This window comes from Pseudorca crassidens, chromosome 7 (genome assembly GCF_039906515.1).
Source record: "Pseudorca crassidens isolate mPseCra1 chromosome 7, mPseCra1.hap1, whole genome shotgun sequence".
Lineage (NCBI taxonomy): Eukaryota > Metazoa > Chordata > Mammalia > Artiodactyla > Delphinidae > Pseudorca > Pseudorca crassidens.
In genome coordinates this window covers 48742248-48762486 of record NC_090302.1, presented here as the reverse complement: position 1 = coordinate 48762486, position 20239 = coordinate 48742248, and the positions used below count along the sequence as shown (strand labels likewise).

Here is a 20239-nt window from a genome sequence, read left to right as displayed (position 1 = left end):
TTATTTTTAGTCTTAGTTCTATTAGATTCTAGTAGCAATGCTCACAATTAGTGATTTTACCAACCTAGCATCTCTTGGTTGGTAGCTTGAATTCTCCAATAGTTTTTTTTAAGAGGAACTTAAGGGAACAATACTGCCAGGGTTCTAGACTGTTTTAAACTGTTTTGTTTTGCTTTTTCAGTAGTCATTGTAGTTGAATGACATTGGTTCAATATAAAATCTATTCCTCTATGGACTCCTGGCATTGAATGTTACTGTAAGACGGTCTGAGGCCAGCTTGATTTTCACCTCATAAAAGACTTGATTACTTTTCCTGGTGGCCCAAAGTATCTTTTATTTTTCTTTGATGTTCAGTAACTTTACTAGGATTTTAAGTGTGGGTGTTGAGGATTCTGAATCCATTTTTTTCCTAGCATAACGCGGCCCTTTCAATATCCAGGTCAAAGTTTTAAAAATTTTGAATAAAAAAATTCTTAAATTATATTTTTAAATTAAGTAATTATATTTCAAAATATTTGTTCTGATCCGTTATTTTGGTTGTCTTCTTTGGAGTCACCAAGTATGTTTATGTTGGATTTCTTTTCTATCTTCTATAAATATTTTCCTCATTTCTATTCTTTGTGTCCTGCACTGGGGTTTTCACAATGTGTATTTGATCTTGTACCATTTTCCATTTCTTCGGCAATTCTGTGATAATTTTATTTTTTCCCCCTTTACTTTATTCCTGAGTGCTATTCACATTTTATCTCCTCTTGCTGCCTCACCTAGTCTTACCTGAATTTTGGTATTCCAACTCTGAAGTATTTCTTCATAGATAAGTGCTTCATTGAGATTTAAGTTTTTTAAAGTTCATGGTAAAGTATTTACTCATAATGTTCATCTGTTCCCTGGAAACATTTTTATAGAGTATTAGTCTTCTGTGAATACATTTTGCTCTTTTGTTATTTTTTTCTTAGAATAAATCTTATGCTAATTCCTTTTTTATTATTTATCATTCAGTGAGTTGGGTTATAATGGGCCCAGGGTAGCATTCCAGGCCAGTTATTACTCACAGCTGGAAGGTTTTCTTCCCAGATACCATGAAGGAAAACTCTCTCCTGCAAACATGGCTTATCTGAATAATTCCATATGTGGCTCACCTCCTCTACTTATATGTACTAAGTCAGGAACAGGAGGGTCTCCTGCCACCATCCAACTCCCTCTTGTTCTTGCACATGCTGTTCCTGACAAAGGAGAGAACTTTGTACCTTAGGGTGTTCCTCACATCTAGGAATTACATTTTTGTTGGTGCTTTCTGAGGACTGTCACTGCTGGTTTCTCTCTCCTCAGCTTTCACCCTTTCCTCCTACAAATGTCCCACATATACAAATATTTTGGAATTTTTCCTAGTTTACCAAAAATGGAGTTTGTTTGCTGTTGTCTTCCTTTTTCATGATTGATTTTTGAAGCTTTCTAGGAAGATAATGATAAATTTATGTTGGCAGGTCTATACTGGAAGTCCTGAAGGATTTTGTAGGTAGAAGAGTGTTTTGATCAGATCTTTGCACTAGTAGTATTCCTCTAACTGAAGCATAGAAGATGGATAGGAATATGTTCAACAAGAAGCAGGAAGATCCCATAAGAGGCCATTGCAATAATTCAGATCAAAAGTCCTGAAGGCCTAACGATGCTGACTGAGCAAGGAGGGAAAAGAAGGGATAGACATAAAGGAAATTATGGTGGTAAAAATGTCCAGAATTAACAAGGATTTGCTCGAACAAAGGGAGGAAGAACTTGATGAAGGCTCTGAACCTCGATAGCCAAAAGGATGGCTGTTACATGAACATAAATGGTAGAAATTAGCTTTTTGGGCAAAGAATTTATTTTCATTTATTTATATTTATTTTTATGATAATTAATTTGATTGAATTTGACTACCTAGGGAGCAGGGAGGGAAGCTAGGGTTGGAGGTGAGTCTGGAGGTTATTCATGCACATGTGCTGTTTAAAGTTATGGTACTTTTAAAGTTTGACAGAGGCAGAGTGAAGAAGTAAGAGGGTTTAATGAAAGAAACAAAGGAGTAGTCAGAAAGGCAGAATATTCAGTATCTCTGACACCAATGAAAAATAAAAACAACTACCATCATATATACAATTACATGCCAGGCATTTTATATGTATTATCTCATTTAATGCTCACAAAGATCTGTACAGTGAATATCTTTATCCCCAGTTTGCAGATCAGAAAACAGAGGCTCAAAAATTTTGTGAAGAGAATATGTAGCTAAGCTTTTTGAGATTTTCAGAACTATAGTACTTACTTTTTAAGGAATTAAGAGGGCTCCTGGAAGTTGTAAAAAAAACGAGAAAGCAGAAAATGGCTATCTTCCCCATATAAAGAACTTTAGAAAACATCTTGTCAACATGTAGCTTCATGTCATGAAATGAACATATTTCCAACGAAATTGGAGAAGGTAGGGGCAGAACTGTGTTGAGTATTTGTCCACTCTTTCTTACCTTGATTTTGAAGGATCTCTACTCACTAAATGTTATTCATAGTACTTACTACTAAAATCATTTTTAATTTATTTTTTAAAATAGATTTTCTTACTTTGGGGGATCAGAAACAAGATGACCTTGTTATATTTATGATATGACAGTGAAAAAAGCTTTTTAAAGTATACTCAGATTCTATTTTATTCAAATTTTTATCCCTAGTCCAAAACACTTTGTGAGCCTCTCTTATGGGTCAAGAACTGTTGGTTGAACTAAACTGAACACAATGTATTAACCCTCAAAAATTCCATCCCTCTTTCTTTAGGACATACCATATAAACCACCCGAGAAAATGAAGACATGATGCTGCTCAGCCTTTGGAATAATTTTGAATCTGTCAATGTCAGTATGAGCAGAAAACAAAACACTGTGTAACATGTTTTAAGATTTATTATAAGTCCTGTGTTAACAGTTTGTGTGTCTGCTGCTCTGATTTTGAAACACATATGTATATAGATAGAGAAGTTGGCATAAATTTTGTTAAATAAAGCAACTATAAAATTAAAAAAAAAGAAAAGAAAATAGAGGCTCAGAGAGGTGGATTAACCTGTAGAACTAGGCTTTAAATTGAGGCCTTCCCTCAAAATAGAAAAGAGTTGCAGTAAGATGAGGATAAAGACGACATCATCAAGTCACTGAAAGCTGTGTGAATAAACTGGCTGGGATAGAATATGGAATGTAAGAATTTGCAGAGTGAGTAAGTAAGTCAAGAATTTAGAGTGAGTGGAGGGTGAGGAATGCTGGTAGAAAGGCAGGCTACCTTTCAGAGTTTGATGGTTAAATGAGAAAAGTAGGATGCTTCCTTGAGGGTCCTGGTGGAGAGGAGCCAGGTCTTCTTAGATGACAAGTACCTGGAGCGTGTTTATAGCAGAAGGGAAAAAGCCACTGGTGAGGGAGGCATTGAAAATGTAAGAGGAAAGAGCAAGTGCGTGATGGTTGAGTTCCTGGAGAATGGACGCCAGGGAGTAGTTGGTTTTAGCAAAGAGAGGTCTTCAGGGAGAGGAGGAAAAGCAATGAGGCTGAGTGAAGAAACATATTCATGAGAGGAAAAGAAGGGAGCTTAGATGAACCTAAATACTGTAAGTTAAGTAAGAGGGGATACCATCTGCTGTGAGTGAGAGGAAGTGGGGACTTGAAGAGAAGGAAGGAACATGGAGAATGTGTCTGAGGCTGAGGCTTAAAGAATGAAGCAGTTTTGGAGCAGAGTTAGAGCCCACCTGAGGTAAGGCATCCCAAATATGTCATGGCACCAACGGGTACATGTTGCAGGCAATATTTATTTAGGGACTTGAGCATCACTATTAGGGAAAGTTATGTTTTGTTTTGTTTTTTATTACCCTGAGGGTCACTAAACACTTCAGTGGGTTGTAAATAGAGCTGTGGACTCTCTTTGGGAGAGTTTCCAAATAAAAATGTTGGGTGAGTCATTTGACCTGGACAGTTAAGCATGGATAGCTGATGGACTGGGTGGTGGTGGGAGAGGGCAGGAGGTACTGACCTTGCAAGGTCTTAGTAGTGCATTGATTCTGTGATATATAGGATGATGCCGCCCATCCCTATATTAATTAAGGAACATTTCTTCTTGCTGGGATCTTTGGGCCTTTCCTTGTCTTATCTAAAGAATCTTGTCTGGATTAAATATTCTTCCCGGGAATTCTATTCATTTCTAACAATTTACTTTACTGGTAAGTTTTGCAACTAAATGCAGTAAGTCAGTGAAAACCCATCCATCCATTCATTTAAAGACTTCAGATTCTCTACCTACATGAAAACCACAAAGGTGGAAGGAAAGTAGTTGAAAGGCCCTGCCATGTGACTTGGTTGCTAGGATACACCTTCAGTTATCTCTCAGAGTAGAGACATGACCTAGCCTTGTGAGCCTCTCTTAGGAATGCAGCTGCTATGTTGAAAAAAAACAAATTAAAGGCTTGAAACACACACATATAAAGTATGTGAGGTCTGTGGATAATTATTCTTTGCTCTATTTTCTTGCCTTGAATGAAAACTATCTCCTCTTGGTAAAAAAAAACTTCAGGTAGACTCCCAGGAGAAAGTTAAAAGGAATCAGGAAAAATTGGATTAACTTTAGCTGAAGAAATTCGGATTTGGCTTGTAAGAGAAAACCCAGACAGCTGAGTGAAAGAGCCCTTTTTGGGGAGATGGAGTTTTCTTTCTTGGTTTATCTTTAGTAAATAAGAAAGATAATAATAACTAATATTTCTTTCATGCTTAGCTTGTGCCAGGCACTGTTTCTAAGTGTTAATGTATTGAATTCTCACAACAAGCTCTGAGGTGCCATTATCCTCATTTTACAGATGAGGAAGCTGAGGCACAGAAACTTGTCCAAGGTGAGATGGCTAAGAGGTTCAGAGATGAGATTCAAACTCAGGCAATCTGGTTTTAAGAGCTGAACTTTTCTTTTTTCTGATTCATAGAAATTTAGAACATCATACCTACAACAAAAAGGGAAGCAGGCAAACAGGTTTTTGCTTCCTTTATCACAAAATAACCCACATTGCATTAATGAAGTAAGCCAGAATATTCTCTAATGCCCTATGATTAGGTCCAAAATTGACAGTAAAATGTTACTTAAAATTCACATATCAGCTTCTTTAATTATTATTATTATTAGTCAAGCCATTTGGGCTTGAGGTTTTATTTATTTATTAAAAACATCTTCCCCCAGTTTTACTGAGATATAATTGACATAAAATGTTGTACTAGTCTTAGGTGTACAATATAAATTTTGTTAACATCTATCACCTCACATAGTTACAAATTTTTTTCTTGTGATGAGAACTTTTAAGATCTATTCTATTAGCAACTTTCAGATATAAAATACAGCATTGTTAACTAAAGTCACCATGCTATACGCTATACATTACCTCCCAAGAACTTACTTATAACTGGAAGTTTGTACCTTTTGACCACATTCACCCATTTCACCTACCCCCACCTCCCACTCCTTGCTGAAATTCTTGATGTCTTCATTTCCCTGCCTCTAAGGGCTGACTTTAGAGAAGAGAGCTGGATCCCCAGCTGTTTTCATTTACTCAACAGATTTTTATTGAATTCCAATTCTCCATCAGCCTTTCTTTTAGGCCCTGGGGAAAACAAGGTTGAACCAAAGTTTCTACTCTCAAAGGGAAAAAAAAAAAAAATATATATATATATATATATATATATATATAAAATAAATATATATGTAATCTCCTGAGTCCTCCTTTGGATTCTATTATTGAGTCTCTTATTTTGGATAGAGTCCTTAGAAGACTACCTAAGAGTCATGCCAGTTTTTGAAGTGACCCAAAATGAATTCAGTGTTCTTCATTTCCTTTGGAACAGAAAAGATTGGTCCGAAATTGGGCTCCATCCACTCTACCCTACCAGCTCCATTCATTTCAATTATCCCACCTCTACTGCCACCCCTTCCTGATAGTCATAAATAGGAGTTCTCCATTTGAAAGTCTCATGCTGAAACGGAGCAGGACCCTATGGTCCTTTCCCCACCATGTCCACCGCCTGCCTTTCATCTGTAGAAAAACTTTAGTCAAAGAATAAATTTAATCAGAGAAGTGAGAAAATGCAGAAGCAAAGGAAAACAGTCAAACAGGACAAAATAATAAAAGTTTAGTCATTAAGGGACTTCCCTGGTGGCGCAGTGGTTAAGAATCCGCCTGCCAATGCAGGGGACACGGGTTCGAGCCCTGGTCTGGGAAGATCCCACATGCCGTGGAGCAACTAAGCCCATGTGCCACAACTACTAAGCCTGCATGCCACAACTACTGAAGCCCACGCGCCTAGAGCTCATGTTCTGCAACAGAGAAGCCACCGCAATGAGAAGCCTGCACACCGCCACAAAGAGTAGACACCGCTCGCCGCAACTAGAGAAAGCCCACGCACAGCAACAAAGACCCAAAGTAGCCAAAAGTAAATAAATAAATTTATTAAAAAAAAAAGTTTAGTCATTAAGCAAAGTCAAGGACCTTTATTTTAGTTCCTCCTCAAGGGCTATAAGTAATATTCTGAGCCATATCCTGTGAGCTGTTTTGTAGATACTGAAACCCCCACCAGGTGGAAGAAGTGAACTACATGATGACCAGACTGTAGCCATGACATAAGCTGCCACAATTCTGAGAACTGGGCTCAAAGAAATGGAAACAAACTGACCGGGAACTGAAGACTAACTTTACTGAAAACATCAAGATGACACTGATCAGACCACAGCATGACCAACTTCAAGAGGACTGGCAGAACTGACTGTGCTGTTTCTGCATGTGGCCCCCTCCCTCCGCCATAAAAGCTCTTGCCCCCTGATTGTCAGTTGCAGGGAGTCGGCCTTTGGGCAGGACTCCACCCTCCACCACAGTTGCTGGCCTCTGAAATAAAGCAAACTTTCCTTTCCACCAGCCTTGCCTCTTTATCGGCTTCAGAGGGACAAGCAGCCTGACCCCACTTTTGGTAACAATATTGTAAAAATGAATACTTACAGAACAGTGACTTAGATGATATTTTTGTAAAAGGATTCTCTTTTGCAAAAGGGCTTAGTCTTTCCTTAATTAGGAATGTACAAGTGTGTCTAAAGTATGATACAGTTCAAAAGATACAATTTACAAATACATTGTAAGGAAGGTACTGATTGGATAAAATGTTGCACACCTGTACAGGCAAAAGAAACCCTGTTTGGACATTCTTATATCCTGTTTATTTGGAGGCTCTGATTTTCAGTCTTAATAAGATTTTTAAAAAGTATCTTCTTCTTACAGACTCACAGACTTGGAGAGCAAACTTGTGGTTGCCACAGGGGAAGGGCGGGGGGTACGGATGATAGTTTGGCATTGACATGTACACACTGCTATATTTAAAATAGATAGCCAACAGGGACCTACTGTATAGCACAGGGAACGCTGCTCAATGTTCTGTGATAACCTAAATGGGAAAATAATTTGAAAAAGAAAAAAATATATATCTTCTTTTTGATTTTAAATTCCTCTGAAAAAATAATTGGCATACTATTTATTTTGGATTTCTCTAGGCTGTTTATTCAATATAATAGGCTTAGTATTCTGAACTGCCGAGGTGCATTTCAAATGCTGCCTCTATAATAAAACTTCCCCTGAACCCGCAGTCTCTTTCATTTGCACTTTTTTAGCATTTTGTTTACATTTTACATTGGGGTGTGTACTCTACCATATTTTAAGACTTTGAAGACTTCGCAGCACTTAAGATAATGCCTTATAGTAGGTGCCCCAGTGATTAGGCTGTTTATCCCTGATATTACCTGGGGGGCTTAGAAATGTTACTTATTCTCCCAAGACCAAGTTTCTTCATGTTAAACAAGGTCAACAATATCTCCCTCAAGGGATTGAGGATTAAATAGAATAACATGAAAAAATTGTTTTGTTAAAGCACTGTGCAAATATTTTGAGTGTCTTACATGTTCCTGACAATAAATTTACCAGGTTAATAATAATATTTTAATAATTTTATCAGGTTAATAATGCCATTGCCGTGTAGACACTCCTGGATGGAGAACAATTACCACACAGAATACCAACTGTATAGTGAAACAGTAATTCTCAGTAACTACTGAGAACAGTAGTTCTCAGAATTTAGTACTGAGGTCCCTAAATTATCAAGGGCTTATATATATGTCAGAGTTGCCAACGGGTGTTAGGAGTGGTTTTACAAAAAAGGATCTTCCAGTCTCCTCACTGGAGGATGAAGACCCCAGCCACCAGCATGCTGGGAACCAAGTGGAGGGCGAAGGGCTGGGGTCTCAGCATCCAATATCTATTAATTTATTTAGCACCCCCATTGTCAGTTCTATAGCCTAGCCCTCACCTTGCACCTGGTGTCTCCTGGTGCAGAGAATATGTTTTACCCTCTTCAGAGAATAAATCTTTGCTTTTTGATTGGAGAGGGTTTTGGAGTGTACAGGAGTCTAGGGGAGTGGATATGGCATTCTGGCTACTTCTTTAGCCTCTGTGTGCCCCACTTTTCTGGGCCTTTTGAGCATTTTGAAGTGTAAGTCAGCTTGGTATTAGCTTAGTATTCAGTTTTCTTTGGTGTGTTATTTTCCATTCTTACATTGACTTTTCATCTTCCAGGTCTAGAAATGGCTTACACCACTTCTGATCACATCCCTTTGGTTGAAGCACAGTCACATGGTCCCGACCTCTCTCGAAGGAAAGCTAGGATATTTAATCTTCAGTGTGCAAGAAGAGAAATCAGTGTGGTGAACACAAAATATTGTTCTGCTCCAATGCTTTTAATAAATAACCAGGGCTTCCCTGGTGGCGCAGTGGTTGAGAGTCCGCCTGCCGATGCAGGGGACACGGGTTCGTGCCCCGGTCCGGGAAGGTCCCACATGCCGTGGAGCGGCTGGGCCCGTGAGCCATGGCCGCTGAGCCTGCGCGTCCGGAGCCTGTGCTCCGCGATGGGAGAGGCCACAACAGTAAGAGGCCTGCGTACCGCAAAAATAAATAAATAAATAAATACCATTTACTCTTGTTTTAGAGGGATTCAGTGGAGACTAATAATAGTAGATCCACGTATTCAGTGGACCATATTTAACTAGGAGTCTGTATTTTTTTTTATACATCAAGGAAAGTTTAGCCACCCTTTATTGTTCAGAACATGTAAAAAATGGGGGTAGTCCTTAATATCTGATCCTGGCCATAGAGGTTTAGGATGCAGAGCAAGTGTTCTGGACTCAAATAACTTGAGTTCATGTCCAGACTCCATCAGTTTCTAGCTGTGTGATCTTGGCCAAGGCAGCCTGCTTGTGCCTCAGTTTCCTCAAGTGTAAAATGGCTAATACTGATAGTACCTGCCCTACTGTAGTAGTGTGAGAATTAAATTAGTTAATGCTTGTACTATAGTAAGCGCCATATTAGTTGTTATTGTTACATGTTTTACTATTGTTATCACTATTACTTTTGTTATTAATGTAAACTATTCATTTTGGAATCATGCTCTTACCAATCTGCATGGTTATGTAATTCAGAATATTCAATAAGTGATTTAACTAATGGCTGATTCATTGCTCTCAGGCAAGTCAAGGAAGAAAAGGTATAATTCTACAGCACTGCTGGGCAGTCGGCAGTGATGATGTCTTCACAAGCTGAGAGCTGCTCAGGAGCTTTGGGTTTGCAGTTAGCTTAACGTGCACATGGCTTTGTTCCCGTGCCAATCCTGATGCATGAGGGAGCTGCAGAGTGAAAGGTGTTTACCTTTTGTGTAACAAGAGGCCAAGGATGATGACATGTGCCTCCAGAACTGGCTGCACGATGCAGGGAAGGAGTAACAGGCCCGGACATCTGCAGACCTGGATCCCAGTTCCCCTTTGTCTGAACATCAGCAGAGGCCTCTCCCTATCCTAGACCTTTACGGTTCTATCCAGCTTTGTAGTTCTACAATGAGACAATATTACGGACACGGTCATAATCTTGAAAATCTGCTACAAATGGCCTGCCACAGCTGCAGACCTGGGGGCCGATATTCACAGTTCTTGCAAGTACCTGAGCCTACTACACATTGTAACTTGTACTGCTGGTGATTATGGCCCTGGAGCAAAGAACATCGTACTCTCATCTTCTGATTAGAGACATAAGTCCAAGCCCCACTCTCTCACTTACTACCTACATCAAAGGAGCTGAAGAAATCACTCTCTCCTATGAGTTGGCACCAGAACTCTGCTTAGGAAGGAGACTGTCTTTGTTTGTAAAAATACCCTGCAAAGCTGCTTAGGGTAGATGAGCCCTTCAGGGCCAGGGCCAAAATGTCAGAGAACAGGGATGAAATGCTCTGTTTGAAGGACTTTGTTTTACTCTTAGAAGGGAGCATGAAGAAGAGAACAGTGGGAGAAGAGGGGGAGAAGACTGTGAGACAGCGTGACATTGGGGAAGTCAAGGGTGAAGGATCCATGGAAAGTCCCTGTGTGAAACAGCCAAAGGACGTCAACATTGGAGATGCCTGCTGTGCATTATTGAGAACTTCTCTTCCATCCCTACTTTTTTAGAAAAGTCTACTATGTCTGTTAAAAGCTTTGTGTAAGTGAATTTTGCTTTTTGTTTTGAAACTGTGGCAAGGCTGAGTTTTACATTTTGCCTTCTGTGATGAGAAACAGAAATAACACATGTGGAATCAGGAACCTGAAGGCAGGGGTGACCAAGAGAACTTACATCTTCCAGGAATTTGCAGAAATCCTGGGGAGGATGTGGAATTTGCATTTCTGTGGATCACTGAGTTGAAAGGTTGGAGTCCACCTCAACGAACTTTCAAGGGGTAAGGAGGCCCAGTTTATGTCTAGGTTGTTTATATGACTTTGGCCAGTGACTGATGGGCTTGGGACTAAACTTCACTTCTTTCAATCAGTGGACATTTATTGAATGCTTAGTGTATGTCAAGCATTCTTCCTGGTATTGGGATACGAAGGCAAAGAAGACATAATACTTTTCTTCCGGAAACTTCCTAATTGGAAGTTGGGTGTTGTAATCAGGATGCTCACTCTTCCCAGTTTAACCTGGACATTCTTGGTTCATTCTGCTTGTTCTGTCATAATTATCTATACCTCCCACTTTCATGCCCCAGAAGGCCCAGTTTGCAGATAAACTGGCAACCATTCCACAGAGTTGTTATAAAGGTTAGATGATAAAACTTATGCGAAAATGCTTTGTGAATTGTAAAACGTTACACAAATAAAAAGATTAAGAGATTTAAGTTCTTTTATTGCATTCTCCTATTAGAGACAAACAGAAATGTCCAAAATTGCTATCTACCATGGTCTCTATTATTGCTCTGAGATCTACTTGGATATGCAAGAAAATAAACTTGCCAGAAAATTAACTTTATTTTAAGGCAGCTTAGCATGTGCTCAACCATTTTCAAGATTAAATTTCTTTTGTGGTCTGTTCTGGTTATTTACATGTATGCTCAAGGGTGTTGTTTTTTCAAATTTATGTGTTCTTTCAAAATTAACATTTTATGATTCTGTTGGATTTTGGACATGGGGGACATCCTAATCCCCTAGGAATTTTTAAAGCCTGTTTTAGAAGGGGAAGAGTATCAACGCACTAAGTGTTCAGTATTTACCATGAAGAAGGCAGAGTGCCTGCCCTCAAAGAGCTTCCACTGTAACCATCTCATGCATCCCTTTTAAACCAACCCACATGAGAAAGGTACAATTTCCCTTTTCACAGTTAAGGGAACTGAGGCATACGGAGGTTAAATAATGTGGTCAATTCTACAGCCAGCAAAGAACTAGGAGATATATATATATATATATATATATATATATATATATATATATATATATATATATATATAAAAACTTATCCCAAAGCCTGTTGATCATTTATTCACGCATCCAACAAATATAACATACTGAATACTGACGGTGTGCCAGGCACTGTGTATATGTGTATATCGTCATGAGTAAAACAGATGTGGTCCCTGTCCTCATTTCTAGTTTGGCATCATCATCATCATGATCTGTCCAACCATCATTTATTAAACAGAACTTTCCAGGTACTGTTAAGTGCTTTACTTGCATTATTAATTACAATTGTTACAATGACTGTAAGTGAGGTATGATAATTATCTCAATTTTACAGATTGGGAAACCAAGCCTCAATGAAGTAAAGCAATTTGTTCAATCAGGGAGTAGCGATGCTTTGAGTATGGCTGTAATTCTTACCATTATAAGGCCCTTTACTGGTGGTCTCACTGTGGTAAGTACTATTCTGAGGGGTTGGGGTGGTAGTGGAGGATGGGGTGGATGGTGTCTAGTGGGGAAAGCCTGGGACAATTTGGTCTTCCCAGAATCATTTTTTCCTAAGGGATAGACTTTGGTCTTGGGGAAAAAGTGTTAAGAATGTAATCTCCTTTAAAATTTTTGGCAGAAATAATCAAGTACAGACAATTAAAACTGAAAAGGTTATAATGATTATAGTAATAAATAACAATATATAGTAAATAATATTCATAAATTGCATATTTAGGTCTACCTGAAGTGAACTGCATGAGAATGCCTTGGGAGAATGTCTGAACCCTGATTAGTATTCATTTGACCTAGTTTCCATTTTTGTCTACTGAGTGAAGAATTTATTCCACTAAGGTGCATGAGGTGCTTGCATGTGAGGTAAATCTGACACTCTTTGACCCTCAGTACTTCTTTTAATACAACTGCAGAGATGTGTATATTTTTTAGTTGCTTTTGGTCTTCTCAGCACTCTTTCCTCCTCTACTTTCTGGCTACAGAACCTCTTTTTTGTGTTGTTGGGAATCTATAACTCTGAGACTCAGATGAAGCTGATCCCATCTTGTATTTCATGCTTACAGGGATTCTCCCATCTTATTTGCCACGGTGATGAATTCAGGGATGGGCACTGAACCAAGGCAAGCAAATCCAAATGCTCCCTGGGACTTCTCATTGTAAGTACGAGGAAAGATGGCTCTTTTGAATTGGGGTTTGCTCAGTGGATTGGATGTGAGCTTGGCACTACTGATCGCTGTTTTGCATAACAAGTGTACAGACTAACGTCTAAGAAATGGAGTATAGACCCTGATGACACCATTTGAGTCCTGCATGCTACTCTGCCTGAACTCACTTCACCCTCAGACTTCCTGGCTGTGTGAACTATTTTATTTCTTTTTGTTTGAACTAGGTTGAACTGTGTTTCTATCACATGTAACTAAAAAAATTCCTGGTTAAGTCAATATTTCACCAGAGGTCTAATCTTTAAAAATAAAACAAGTGTCAGACTATACTTTTTCTTCCATTACATTAGGTTAAATTGTGGGCATTCTAGTTTCATCATTAAGATATTGTGCGTGCAGCTAAGATCGTCTGGCAGCTGAGGGCCGTGGTAAGTGTTCTGAGAGTTTTAAGGAAGTAGATGTCCTGATCTGTTATCACTCGGATACCCGTGGAGTCAAAGGGGCAAATGCCTGAAATCTCTGTGGCAGTGTAGAGCCAAGAAATCCTGGATGCCCCAAACACTCATACATGTTTGTAAACAAAACAATAGAAGTTTAAGGCTTGGCTCTGCCACTGATTTGCCTGATGATCTTGAATGTCTTTTAGACTCTTTGGTCTCAATTTCCAAGTTTGTAAAATGCAAGGGAGTAGCAAGGTGAAAGAGGGTATTGTGGCTTCAGGGTGGCTTTGGGATGAAGTAATAATAAGAGGCCAGTAGCAGACATAGGTCTGGGGGGCCCATGCTAAGGTTCTAATGCTCATGGCTAATCTGCTCCGTGACATCTAAGTTAAAGATTTGGCTAAAGAGGTAAAATGAACCATCAGGAAACAAGTGCATTTGGGGGAGCTTGATTTACAGTCAAAGGACACAAGGAAGATTAAAAGTGGTCTCATACAGAGAAGGCCTTAATAATACTTTTGTTAAGAATCTACACTGTAAAAAATACTGGGTGAATTTCATCTCTACCTGAAATATTTCACCGTTCTCCCACAGTTTACCCCCTATGCCCTTTTAAACCTAAAATAAATATGCCACACATTTTGACTTTGGAGATATCTTTGGGACAAAATTTCATCTATTTCCATTGCATAATATTTAATAACTTTGCATTGCATATAAATGATGAAATTGTCAACATGAATGTCTTTTTTGGCCTTAATAAAGCTATCTAAACAGTTCTGGGTTAAAAAAAACAATATTAAAAAGAAAGCAATCATGCATGTGTTGTATTAAGCTGCCTACACACAGAAAAAAGGGTGGGAAAGATGGAACACATAATTAGAAGTAATTTTTTAATTTTCAAAGCAGAGCCACAGTAAATTCCCATAAAACCTATTCATTAATCATCCAATTTTAAGCAAAGACAGCTTCTCAGTAAACATTCTAGGGTGTTAGTTACTTACGAAATGTATCTGGTGCAGAGAATTATTGGACAGAAACTACTTTAGAATATATGTCAAAATTTTTGTTTTATCAAGGATTAATTAAGCCATTTAAAAATGAGTTATTTAGCAAGACTAATTGTGTATTTATATCAGTACTAGTTTGTGACAATAATTCTGCATTTTCTAGTTAATAGAGTTGGAGGGGCATGCATTCAGAAGTAGTTTAAAAACATTAGATTTTACCCATTTTTATTTCAAATTTAGAGGTTTTTTTTAAAGATACAGTTTTAAAGGAAAATGACTCTGAAAACAGTGATTTTCATTGTTTTGTATGATCTAATCTAATCAATAGCATTCTTACTAGAAATATTTTCTAAAGTTAGAACATATTGACTATTTCTTTTGGCATTTGAATTTTTATTTTAAACTTTCTTCTTTATAGTCTGAACAAATTAACAAATACATACCTTAAAAAGAGTTCTTTCTCTGCTTAAGAATAGGTAAGTAATTAGTTTATTAATTACTGATAGCATTAATTATGTCTGAAGAAGTGAACTGTATAAAATAAAATGGTAATTATCTCTGAAATGATTGTATAAGTCCACAGGACATTTGATTTCTTACAAACTGTTTTCTGTTAGTTCTGTATTCATTACATGTCTTACTTAGATTCCCCAGTGGTATTTTTTTTTTTTTTTTTTTTTTTGCGGTACACGGGCCTCTCACCACTGTGGCCTCTCCCGTTGCGGAGCACAGGCTCCGGACACGCAGGCTCAGCGGCCATGGCTCACGGGCCCAGCCGCTCCACGGCATGTGGGATCTTCCCGGACCGGGGCACGAACCCGTGTCCCCTGTATCGGCAGGCAGACTCTCAACCACTGTGCCACCAGGGAAGCCCTACATTAGCCTTTTAATTCATATATTTTTATGATTGAATGGACACGGATGAACTGTAGTACACTTAAATTTTATGAAATTGAGTCACACTGTAACAGGTCTATTATAGGGGAATTTAATAGCATTAAAAATGTCTTATAACAGAAGCCCTTATGTTATCAATAATTGGATGTGTTATGGTATCATTTGGAATTATATCCACTCTTAGGAGACATAAGGTTACTGTGTTAATCCATTTAAATTATTTTTGCACTCTCTGGACGTAGAAACTCTTTACCTTTAAGCAAAGCTGTCAGGATGGCTAAATCAATGTCCTGGTGTCCTTCTGATCCCATCCGAAATACTGTAATCTGAAATTTGAGACAAGGTGACCATTAGCAATGCATTTTTTCTCTCAAGAGAAATTAAATCAATGAGACCATATTTGAACACAGGTTATCTTAATATCTATAAGGTAGATTCTTAACCACAGGAAAAGCATGCATACCAAGAATTCAATTAGAGGGGTCTGCAACTCATTAAGAGGGAATTGCCTCAGTAGCCTCCAAACAGAAACCAACTTAGATAATTCACTGATTATGGTTACAATCTCTGAAACCAGAGACCAAAGAAAATGTCGCCTTCTACCATTTCAGTTTTAGAATTAAAACTTTCCAGATTTGCAAAAATGTGTAAGCTATAATTTAAACTATGAGTTGAGAAATTAAGTGTTTAAAAATAGCTAGTTAGTATGCCCTTCAGTAAGTGGCCCCACTATGTATGCATGTGTGTGTGCCCGTGTGTTTTTGTGTATATGCACGTGTGCAATATAGCCATCACTACACTCTCTCCTCAGCAATAGTTATTCAAGGGTTTCAATATTGTGATGCCTCTAGATCCTTCAATCCTCTCAATAACCTTAAACCTTCTTGAGAATGACTTAGTATCCAGGTTGTAAGAATGAAAAAGCACACAATAAAATAACATTTTTTCCTCTTAATTCTGGTAAGAAAAGTATTCTCTGGGGATGAATGATGGGGAGGACAGTACAGATGTAGCAGTGAAGGGTTAATACAAGTTGGATTAATATGAAGTCCCCACATCATGCTTAACAATAATGAAGACTTTTTTTCCAAGTCAGATGGAAGCTACTTAAGGAAGCCAAAAGGTTATTTGAATATATACATTGGTTGAATTACTACTGTGCTCAACTGCTTTAGACTTCGTTTCTTTATCTGTAAACTGGGAAAATAATAGGGCTTCCCTGTTTCTAACCACATAGGAAGTAAACTTTGTAGGATTTGCTAATGTATAATTCTAAGTTTTGCCACCATGATGAAGAGAACAGGTACCTAGAATCACGGTTAAACTGTCAGTTGCCTTAGAAATCCTCTAGTCCACTATCCAGAGACAGAGTATCAGCATCAAGTTAGAAGAACAGCTGTGACTGGAACCAAGAACAGAGATGAGAGGTAGTTCTTCTCTGTTCTGAACTCAGAAGTGCCTTAATTGGGAAGAAAACTTCAGGTCCACTGGAGAAAGAACCAAGGAGCAGAAGTGGAATTTTGGCTAAATCTTCAACTCTTTAAGCCAGGGCTGGCTAGGGTTTGAAAGGTATTAACCGTGTGCTGAGCTGGTAGCAAGCTGTGGACTACCAGGATAACATCTCTCATTGTTTTAGAAGAATTCAGAAATTAGGCATCAAACGGAATTCCTTAAACATCTGACCTACTTGTTCTGCAGATGCCTAAATTTCACTGCCCAATTAGAGATCCCATTTCAGATGCAAATTCTTCCAAGGTAGCAAATAGATAAATTTACCCTGAAATATAAGAGTATCAGGTTTTCTTAGGAACAGCTTTGAGGAGGGGAAAGGAAGGTTTACAGTGTGGAGCTGCTAAAGGATTTCAGGGTGGGCGTGGTGGAGATGCAGATATGTGTGCTGTTGTTTGTCCAGGAGCCTGAAATAGCATTGTACTCTGGGGCTTCACAGATTTTCTGGAAAACTGGTGTGGAGGGGATGGCTGTCCACCTGTCTATGGCACCCCATCCCCATGGTGTGCTTAGACTGAAGTACCTAAGGATCCTAGAAAGAGGGAGAGGAAGCACCAAAGGGAGGCTGGAGGATCCAAAGATGAAATTTATTTCATAATTTTCCCTTGAGTTGACCTGAGATATTATGTCTCCATTACTCTAAACTTTTTTTTTTGCGGTACGCGGGCCTCTCACTGTTCTGGCCTCTCCCGTTGCAGAGCACAGGCTCCGGACGTGCAGGCTCAGCGGCCATGGCTCACGGGCCCAGCCACTCCGGGGCACGTGGGATCTTCCCGGATTGGGGCACGAACCCATGTCCCCTGCATCGGCAGGCGGACTCTCAACCACTGCACCACCAGGGAAGCCCTACTCTAAACTTTTTAATTTGAAATTAAAAATTTAAAAATATCAATTACTCAATTTATATGTCTTTCTCAGAAAAAAAAGAGAAGTCAAACAAGAAAACCAGAGTCGTCTTCTCCTATCACCCCTGGTGTTGGCAAAGATTCAGAAAACCAGGTGTTCTTATTCTTGGTGGGGATGTGAATCGAAATAGTAGTTTTGGAGTATGATAGATTGATATAAAATTCCTTGGTTTTTATGTATTATTCTTTAACAGCAATTAGCAAAATATTATTTGCTAATATTTTATTTAGCATCTTTTCAACTATGTAAGTGAGGTTGGTACATGTCACCATTCTTGCCTAGTTTTGGTATTAGAGTTGCACTAACTTTTCAGTATGAATTGGTAATCTTTTAAAATTTACTTATGCCCTAGAACGGTTAGCGTAACAAAGGAATTCTCCTTCCGGAAGGTTTAGTAGGATGAAGCATTTTTAAGGATAGATCACTGATCATCTTTATAAATTTTTCAACAGTTACTAATCAGTTTAGATTTTCTGCTTCTCCTGGATTCAATTTCATATATTCTCCTATGTAATCAAACATTTCATCTAGATTTTCAAATTTATTGGTATACAGTTGTACACAGAATTCTCTTATTACTTAAAAAATCTCTTTTATGTATAGCGTTATATGGCAGTTTTTTTGATTCCTCTTTTTCACTTCATCAAAATCATTGTCATATCAAAGAATCAGGTTTCATTTATCTTTTTATGATCATAACATACTTTATCTACTGTTCTTTTTTGATTTGTATTTTATTTTTTATACAGCACTTTATTAGTTATCTATTTTATACATATTAGTGTATACATGTCAATCCCAGTCTCCCAGTTCATTCCCCCCCTCCCCCCCCACTTTCCCCCCTTGGTGTCCGTACGTTTGCTCTCTACATCTGTGTCTCTATTTCTGCCTTGCAAATCGGTTCATCTGTTCCATTTTTCTAGATTCCACATATATGCGTTAATGTACAATATCTGCTTTTCTCTTTCTGACTTAACTTCACTCTGTATGACAGTCTCCAGGTCCATCCATGTTTCTACAAATGACCCAATTTCATTCCTTTTTATAGATGAGTAACATTCCATTGTATATATGTACCACAACTTGTTTATTCATTCATCTGTCGAGGGGCATTTAGGTTGCTTCTATGACCTGGCTATTTTAAATAGTGCTGCAATGAACACTGGGGTGCATGTGTCTTTTTCAATTATAGTTTTCTCTGGGTATATGCCCAGTAGTAGAATTGCTGGGTCATATGGTAATTCTATTTTTAGTTTTTTTAAGGAACCTCCATACTGTTCTCCATAGTTGCTGAATCAATTTACATTCCCACCAACAGTGCAAGAGGGTTCCCTTTCCTCCACTCTCTCCAGCATCTGTTTTTTGTAGATTTTCTGATGATGCCCATTCTAACCAGTGTGAGGTGATACCTCATTGTAGTTTTGATTTGCATTTCTCTAATAATTAGTGATGTTGAGCAGCTTTTCATGTGCCTCTTGGCCATCTGTATGTCTTCTTTGGAGAAATGTCTATTTAGGTCTTCTGCCCATTTTTTGATTGGGTTGTTTTTTTAATATTGAGCTGTATGAGCTGTTTATATATTTTGGAGATTAATTCTTTGTCCATTGCAAATATTTTCTCCCATTCTGAGGGTTGTCTTTTTGTCTTGTTTTCTTCTTCTTTCTTTAAAAATTTATTTTATTATCTTTGGCTGCCTTGGGTCTTCATTGCTTGAGCGGGCTTTCTCTAGTTGCAGCAAGGGGGAGTTCCCTGCGCTGCAGTGTGCGGGCTTCTCATTGTGGTGGCTTCTCTTGTTGCAAAGCATGGGCTCTAAGCACTAGGGCTCAGTAGTTGTGGCACACAGGCTTCAGTAGTTGTGGCTCGCAGGCTCTAGAACACAGGCTCGGTAGTTGTGGCACACGGGATTAGTTGCTCCATGGCATTTGGGATTCTCCTGGACCAGGGCTCGAACCCATGTCCCTTGCATTGGCAGGCAGATTCTTAACCACTACGCCACCAGGGAAGCCCCTCGTCTTGTTTATAGTTTCCTTTGGTGTGCAAAAGCTTTTAAGTTTCATTAAGTCCCATTTGTTTATTTTTGTTTTTATTTCCTCTACTCTAGGAGGTGGGTCAAAAGGGTTTTCATTTTATTGACCAATATTATTATTTAAATTTGAAGTTACTATTCCCTGCTCATTCATTTCTTCTACTTTTGCTTCCTTAACTGCTCTTTTCCTAGAAGTTGACTTCTTGGTCAATTTATTTTCATTCTTTCTTATTTCTAACAAATACATTTAAGATTATGTATCTCACATGTTTTCATATGCATTATGTAGTTTTCATTCACTTTTAAATATATGTAATTTATTTTCTCTTACTTAAAATTGTTTTTAATATTAGAGTCTATATGTACATATATATGTAACATTTTGTAAATGTATTATTTTGTTTGAATAAAGTGTTTATTCTCTATTTGTTGGGTACAGAGTTCAATATTATATATAGATTACATACTAATTTT

General features: G+C 38.2%; 1 protein-coding gene and 1 long non-coding RNA gene across 7 annotated transcripts in view; one reads left to right on the top strand and one right to left on the bottom strand.

Annotated features, from left to right (window-relative positions):
• Nucleotides 1–20239, bottom strand: part of TRPM3 (transient receptor potential cation channel subfamily M member 3) — a 519386-nt gene that overhangs the window by 110794 nt on the left and 388353 nt on the right. For all 6 annotated transcript variants that reach the window (XM_067744178.1, XM_067744179.1, XM_067744181.1 and 3 more), the window contains one exon: nucleotides 15578–15650. In XM_067744178.1, coding sequence (XP_067600279.1) covers nucleotides 15578–15650 — 73 coding nt within the window. The remainder of the gene's footprint in view (nucleotides 1–15577; nucleotides 15651–20239) is intronic.
• Nucleotides 12638–18270, top strand: LOC137227778 (uncharacterized). Its single transcript, XR_010944998.1, has 3 exons — nucleotides 12638–12678; nucleotides 12879–12971; nucleotides 17532–18270. It is a non-coding gene; the product is annotated as an uncharacterized lncRNA (long non-coding RNA).